Genomic DNA, 7,928 nt, shown 5'->3' with positions numbered 1-7,928 from the left:
TAATGAGTTTCTCCTTGGCCCTCCTGTTCCAGGGCATCTTTTCAGCCCTTTATAGTTATTAATTCAATCAACCCTTCCAACACGCGCTTAGGTGGAGCTACTCCTAGCGTGAAACGCATGAGGTTACTCAAAAAAGCTACGCCAGTGGTCGGCAAAATGCGGCTCGCGAGCCACATGCGGCTCTTTGGCCCCTTCAGTGTGGCTCTTCCACAAAATACCACGTGCGGGCGTGCACGTACAGTGCGATTGAAACTTTGTGGCCCATGCACAGAAGTCGGTATTTTGTGGAAGAGCCACACTGAAGGGGCCAAAGAGCCGCATGTGGCTCGCGAGCCGCATTTTGCCGACCACTGACCTAGCCTTTCTGAGTTACCTCATCTGTATCACGATAGTAATAGGACCACCTATGGGGCTGTTGGAAGGTTAAATGAGTTAATATCTATAAAGTGCTGAAAGTAGTTCCTGGCACAGGGAGTCCTAGAGAAACTCATTAACTCATTCTGTCCTTTAGTTATATATCAAAATGGGCTTGAAATGTAATTAAACTCATTCTGTCCTTTAGTTATATTTCAAAATGGGCTTGAAATTAATTAATTTGGTAATTAATTTTTAAAACAGTAGTTAAAAAACAAATTTGATTTTCTCCCTCCCCCCACTAATAAAGATCATTTATTACTAAATTTGGGGGACAATGAAATGGCCAGTGCCTCCTTGTCCACCTCTAAAGTTTGATGACCTTTTCAGAAGAATCAAGCTTATTACTAGTCTCCTCCAAGCCTCTCCTTAACCCCTTAATCATAGCCCTTGTCAGAATCAGTGTCTTCATTAGTCCCACGTGTTTTAGAAAAGGTAAAGAACATGTGCATGGGTGTGTGCACATGTATGCATGTGTACTTGATATGATCCCATGTATGTGCACACATATCTGTGTTAATGTATGTGTTGCATGTGTTACTTGTGCATGTATGTGTGTCTCTGTGTTATTGCACATATGTGTACACATGTGTGCATTTCATGTATACATCTGACTCTATGTGTGGTAGAGTACACCCGTCCTGAGCATCCTGATACAACTATACTTTCAATGTGATCTCCTCCACTATCCTTCCAGCCCTGGTCCTGGATCTATCTGCCCCCTTCTTCCCACTTTCCATTAGGCATTTCAACCAGCTCCTTACTCCAGCAACACTTACCTGTTGGTGTTTTCCAGAACCTCGACCTTCTTACGAAGCTCCAAATTCTCTGTTGAACAAGACTCCACCCTGAACAGGGAGCAGAAAGAAGCAAATTCATTTGATCAGTAGAGCAATGCTGAGCCAGGAGCTCAGGTGGAGGTAACTGGGGAGCAGAGAAAGAAGACAGAGCATCAGCTACCCCAGGAGGTGAGGGAAAGAGCCTGGACAACCTGAATTGGGAAGAAGGGTGAGAAGACAGAAGAAAAAAAATATAAAGAGTTTAGTAACAAGTGCCTCAATAATAAAAAATGAACTGGATGGTACAAAACGTGAACTTCTCTTCAGGTATTCCAACCTTGTTTTCTCTCACGTCTTCCCTAATGCTCTCAATGCCCATCACACTTCTCTCTCTGGACTACGGGGTCTGGGTGCTGTCAGTTGTACTCCTGGCCAGACGGACTCATCGGAAGCCAAGAGGCTTAGGGCAGGGCCAAAGGGGAGGAGAGGAATCTAGGACCTCAAGAGAAGGAATCCGGGTGCTAGAGCATGTGTGCCCCAAAGAGACAAAAAAGAGATTTTCATAGAAACTTCTTGCCTCTGGATGCCTACAGAAATGAGGGGACAGAATGGGACTACTTAAGGAAAACTAACTTCAGTAGAAACCTCAAGAACCAGCCAGGATTCACTGGCCACTCCTTCCCCCAGGTATACATGAAGATTCATTTCTGCATCCGGGGCCTCATTCCCATCTAAAAGTGAAGTTAGCTTGAAGTTAACTACTTTCTAGGGCCAGCGCAGAATTGTATTTAATCATATTTTCTAACAGCCCTTCTGAAATCCCAGGCTTTTCAGAAGAGCAAAGGCTGCCTTCGAGTGTTGTTGTGAAAATCCTCTTGCCTGCCGCCCGACTTACAGTGGGCAGGAAATAACAAGGCCAACCTGACATTCCATCTCCTGCTTTCCCTGGGGCGTAGCTCTGATGAATCAGCTCCGCTCCCTTTGGCTGTTGCAGGGGGCGTGACTGTGAATATCTGTACACGTTTAAAAGGAAGCCTTCAGGGACTCGAAGATCTTTGGTTGGAAACGAATGTGGTCCAAATGCCCCTAAGATTGTGTGCCTGTACGAACCCTGAGAATATCATGCTAAGTGAAATAAGTCCGACAGAAAAAGTAAAGAACCATGTGACTTCACTCCTATGTGGGATATAAAACTGAAAGCAACAAATGAGCACAAGAAAAACAAACAAACAAACAAAAACCCATAGACACAGCCAACAGTATGGTGGTTCCCAGAGGGAAGGGAGTGGGGGTTCGTAAAGGGGAGAGAGCTTTAAACACATGGCGATGGAAGAAGATTGGACTTTGAGTGGTGGGCACACAATGCAATATACAGATATGTGTTGTTGAATTGTATACTTGAAACATAATCTCATAACCAATGTCACCTCAATAAATTTAATTTTTAAAAAGATTGAGTGTACTTTTGCTTCCTGCCATTATATAAGCTTTGCCTTTGAAAACCACTAGGTGTCAGGCGAAACCCAGCTGATGAAGCAAGGAGTTCACACTGGCAGCCGGGCGGGACTTCAGCTCTGCACACACACACTCGCACACACACACACACACACACACACACACACACACACACGCCTCTGTGCATACTGCCCAACAAACAGACGCAACAGTCTGGCAGGGACCTACTTTTTCTCCAGGCTGTCCATGTACTCCTTCTTCTTTCTCCTACTCTCCTGTGCAGAAATCTGAGGTATAAGGGGGAAAGGATTAAGCTCCAGTTATATCAGAAGCCAGTCGTGTCAAAGGAAGAGAGGAGGCTGTTAGCACAGAAACCACAAAAGCCCTGCTCACTTTTGTGGCCACTCCTGACACAGAACAATGGTCTGCAGAATTTTTTTAATAAAGAAAACCCCACAATCTTTAAAAAAAAAGATTAAGTAAGCACCCATAAGTATTTATATTTATTTATAAATTATAGACAGACTGGGTGAAATAGGTGAACTAATTGACCAGTACAGATGGGTAGTTACAGACAGTCGTGGGGATATACTAGTAAAGTACAGCCCAGGAAATATAATCAGTAACAACTATGTATGGTGCCAGGTGGGTACTGGAAATATTGGGGGAAACACTTTGTAAAGTGTATGATTGTCTAACCACTATGCTGTACACCTGAAATACAAAATATTATGGCATATAAACCGTAATTGAAAAATAAAATTTTTATTATAAATAAATAAATTACAGACAGGCCTACTAGAGGGAAATATTGTGTTCATCATAAAACAGACAGTTGAAAGGCTGATTTTTAAAAATGATTTACATTAATGTTCTAACTATTTCCTCCCACCCCTGAATGAATCATCTTGGGCACCAAGCACGTGCACGCCCGAATGGGGAGTCCACTGACCCAGAGGATGAAGGGCGGGGCTGGAGGAAGACAGGGGCAGGAGGTGGCCACGCTCCCGCTGCTCCTGGCCCAGGGAAGGGAAGGCTGAGCCTCGGCCCCACGATGGGAGGGCTGGCGATGGGAGGGAGGGAAGGCACGTGGGCTCGATTCTGCTCCTGGTCTTTGCTCACGGAAGGACCTACATCTGAAGGGCTCACCTTGTTCTTGATTTTCCTCCGGATTTTCTTCAGGGCCTTCTCCTCTGATTTTGTCAGGGGCAGCTTGGTGGGGATGGGATAGCCCTCGGCAACCAGTGTCCTCTTCTCCTCCTCTGTCAGGACCAGTGGGCCTGAGCCCTGCAGTTTCTGTGCAAACCCAGGAGCAGAAGGGGGTCAGAAAGGGACAGCTGGGCGCGCTGAGGCCAGCCCTCCAGAGGGGTGCGAAGGCTGGTATACCATCCTCTCAAACAGCCAAGAGAAAAGGCTGCCCCATCTGCTCTTGGTGAGGAACAGGTACTTTGAAGTCGTAGCAGAAATGGAGAAGGCCGGGCTGGCGTGGCTCAGGGGTTGAGCATCGGCCTATGAACCAGGAGGTCACGGTTCAATTCCCGGCCAGAGAACTTACTGGGACTAAATGCAAATTTTCAAAATTGTGTTGATAGGCAATTCTTACAGAAATTTTAATTATCCAATTCCATTCAAATTTCTTTATTTGATATTATAAATTCAATAAACTGATGATAATGTTTAAGAATTAATGGAAACCAATTAATTCCTCAGTACAGTAAGAAGTTAATGATCTATCTACCCCTATTTTTAATTTGGAAAACGGTGCCCTTGTATATATTAAGGATGAATGGTGCCATGACTTCTAACTTGTTTCTGGGTTTAAAGGCGTACCAGAGGGGGGAAAAGGTTAAACTACGTTTTTAAGCTTTAGACACCAAAGCATTTAATCCCCGGGAGATGTTTAAGTTCACCAAATATTGCTTATTTAAAAAACAAGGGCATTTCCTACTGCAGGAAGTAAGGATCACCTACATGGATGTAAACATGTGTGAGATGATTCGGAGGAGAAAAACAACGCACTTGTATTCCTCATGCCTTAGCCATGTAAAATAAACACAGGAACAAAATGGGAGGCGTGCACAGGAAGAGAACTGTGTCACCAGGTGAGGTGACGAGCCATTCCTAAAAGCGTTCTGTAAGAGTATCACCTGCTTTAGACCTAAAACTTCCTTACCAGAGTATTAATCACGTGGCCTCGAGTGGCAGCCACTCTGGGTGAAGGGCCAGGTGACAGAACGCAAAGACTTACATGAGGTGCCGTGAGAAGCGGGGAACTGGAGAGGGCCGAGGGGGCCCGCGGCACCGCTCTGGCTGGGCTGTGGGTCTGAGGCAGGCCGAAGGGGTGCAGGCGCGGGTTGGGGCTCAGGCTGCCCTCTGAGTCACTGCTGTGGCTGCTGGGAGGGGTGGGCGGCAGGTGCAGGTGGTCCACGGAGGCTGAGGAACAGGAAGCGGGTTCCACACATCAGACAGCAGCCAAGCAGGATTTTTGGCAGCTAAACAACCTGCACATCCACACAGTGGGACGTGGGGCGACTGAACAAAGCAATGAGGATCTGCACGAGTTGGTACAGAAAGATCTCCAAGATGAATTGTTAAAGGAGGCTGGGGGAGGGGGGGGGGACCAAGGTGCAGAGAGTATATAAAGCAGCCCTCCTTTCATATGAAAAGGGAGAAAAGAGAATACAGAGTTATATTTGCTGTATCTGCATAAAGAAACGCTGCAAAATAAAGACACTAATCGAATGATGACCTCGTGGCAGGGATGGGGAAAGTGCTGGCATAATTTTTCGCTGTATTAATTTTGTATCATTTCTATAGTTGGATTTGTAAACCTTATAAATGAATTATAATCTTAAAAAAAAACCACACAACAAAACCCTGGGAGCCCATGAGGGTTTGAGGAAAGCTCATTTGTCTCCGGAGGAATGTGCACAGTAGGCCCGCAGGTGAGATGCCAGGCACTCTTCATTGGAAAGTACTAACTCCATCTGTGGACAGATAGGTAGGCACTGGAAAATAAATGGGGGCGGGGGGCTTTCTCCTGCAAAGTCCCCCGTCTTTGAGTCCATCCTTTGCCCATCTTCAAGGAGGCACATGCACCCTCCTGGGGCCCGGGAGCCTGGGTCAGTATCACTCGCGCAGCGGATGGATGGGTTCGGGAAGAGAGAATCCACTCTCAGTTCAACCTGAGGGGGTCTCCCTCCTTTGTCTGAACGGTGGACCTTCCTGCTGTGCTGAAATCCCTGGAGAGCCAGCCGCGGTTATGGAGCCAAGGGACGCACCTTGGTCAGCCTGTCACCTCACACCCCTCCTGGGGCCACCACAGTCCCTAGCACAGGGGCTCTGAACGCCGCACGGTGCCTGGGTGCCTCACACACACTGAGGCTGGCTTGGCCAGAGGACTGCCAGGGGTTGTAGACAACAAGGGGACGTGCAATAAACCTGCCAGCTCGGGGACCACATGGCAGGCCTGCCCAGCCCAGTGGCCAAAAGTAACCGCATAGGATGGTCTGATGGTAAATTCCTGCCTGGGCGGGCCTGGTACGTCTTCACCTCCCAGGCCTCCAGCTTCCTTAGCAAAGGTCAATCTTTATCTTAAGGGAGCTCTGCCCACTGTTCTTAAGCAGCTCGGATAACATATCTTTGAAATGTCAGCGTAATCTCCTTTGCTTATGCCTTGAGGGCTCAACCACCCACACCGGAGCCAAGACCACAGAACCCTCAGTGCTATCCTGTTCCCCACATACATTAATTATTAACCATCCTGTACCCACCAATGTGAGTGAGTTCCTCCGCTTTGCCTTTGATCAAACCCCAGAGATTCCCCCACTTTGCTTTTTCCCACTGCCTTATTCTACCAGCAGTGGATTTCATATAACCCTCCTTCCGTCTCCTCCTTTGATTCTAATGTATAAAATAAGGTGCAGTTCTCTGGAGCATTTTCTCAATCTGTTGAGATTTCCTTCCTGGCAATTGTTGTCAATTTGGCTAAAAACAAAAACAAAAAAAAAAACAACTTACAAAAATTCTTTACAGTCTGGACATTTCTTACATCAACAGGGCCACAGGAAGGCCTGAACCTTCCCCTCTTCAGACAGAGAAGGTCTGATGCACTGTCGATGGAAAGGGCCTAAGAAAGACGGCCCCAGCCAGAGCTGCCTCTGGGGTGACAAGCAGCAGCCAGGCGGCTCCCTCTCCCACTGAAATGCCTGAATGTCTGAGGGGGAGGCGATAAGCCAGGGCCCACTCAGCCACCCCTTTCGGCCACGGGGTATCATCTCTATTCACAGCCCACATTTTTTTCCTCTCATTCTCTCTCTCCTTCTAACCCTTCTTTTCTCTTTTTCTAACACACTACTTTTTGCTAGATGCTTCCCCTTTTCTCTGCCAAAGAGCTCCCTGGGCTTTTTAGTGTCTATAGGCTTAGAGCTAAAGAATATTCTAGAACAGTGATGGCGAACCTATGACACGGTGTGTCAGAGGTGACATGCGAACTCATTTTTTTGGTTGATTTTTCTTTGTTAAATGGCATTTAAATATATAAAATAAATATCAAAAATATAAGTGTTTTACTATGGTTGCAAATATCAAAAAATTTCTATATGTGACACGGCACCAGAGTTAAGTTAGGGTTTTTCAAAACGCTGACACGCTGAGCTCAAAAGGTTCGCCATCACTGTTCTAGAACAAGCCTATATACCTCTGTTGCCAACTCCCCTGCCAACAGTTCCAGGCAGCTAAGGAGGGTAGGTATGCACCTTAGCTATGTGCTCACCTAGAAACGAGTCCTGAGTGTGTTGCCAGGGTTTCCCCAATGCCTTGAAAACCTATGGCACTCGATAGTGTTAAATGAACTCAACAAGGAGGCCATGATTCCGAGGGGCCTCCAGTGCTGTGGCGGCCTACGGCCTACGTAAGCAACCCAGAGCCAAGCCTTCAAATGCTTCAAGGTTACCAAACTGAAACCTAAGGACGCCCACCACAAACAGCCAACGAGGCTTTACGCTACAGCCAGCCGGAACTTGCTCCCTTTGCTCTGCTCCTTCCTTGTGCGTCTCTCCCCACCTCGTTGGTGGAGCACTTCTAACCGCTTCCAGGTTGGTGCTGCTGGGTTCCGATCAACTTTACTCAAAATAAACTCAAAATGTATACTATGCCTCAGTTTACTTTTCAATAATGCTTCTAAAAAGCACTGTAAAGTGCTTGTAAACAAACAAACACACACGAAACCAGAGCAGACTTGGGGCCGTGTATGACATTCTGGGGGCTAGCCAGGAGTTC

General features: G+C 46.8%; 1 protein-coding gene across 1 annotated transcript in view; it reads right to left on the bottom strand.

Moving 5' to 3' along the window:
• The window catches only part of CREB3L2 (cAMP responsive element binding protein 3 like 2), a 109,684-nt gene that overhangs the window by 19,414 nt on the left and 82,342 nt on the right, over positions 1-7,928 (bottom strand). Inside the window, exons 5-8 of the mRNA XM_006088305.2 lie at positions 4,897-5,081; positions 3,798-3,944; positions 2,877-2,935; positions 1,194-1,262 (exon numbers count right to left, since the gene is read on the bottom strand). Of these exons, the coding sequence (XP_006088367.1) occupies positions 1,194-1,262; positions 2,877-2,935; positions 3,798-3,944; positions 4,897-5,081 (460 nt within the window). The remainder of the gene's footprint in view (positions 1-1,193; positions 1,263-2,876; positions 2,936-3,797; positions 3,945-4,896; positions 5,082-7,928) is intronic.

This window comes from Myotis lucifugus, unplaced genomic scaffold (genome assembly GCF_000147115.1).
Source record: "Myotis lucifugus unplaced genomic scaffold, Myoluc2.0 scaffold_46, whole genome shotgun sequence".
NCBI classification, from domain to species: Eukaryota; Metazoa; Chordata; class Mammalia; order Chiroptera; family Vespertilionidae; genus Myotis; species Myotis lucifugus.
This window is presented reverse-complemented; position numbering and strand designations above follow the sequence as displayed.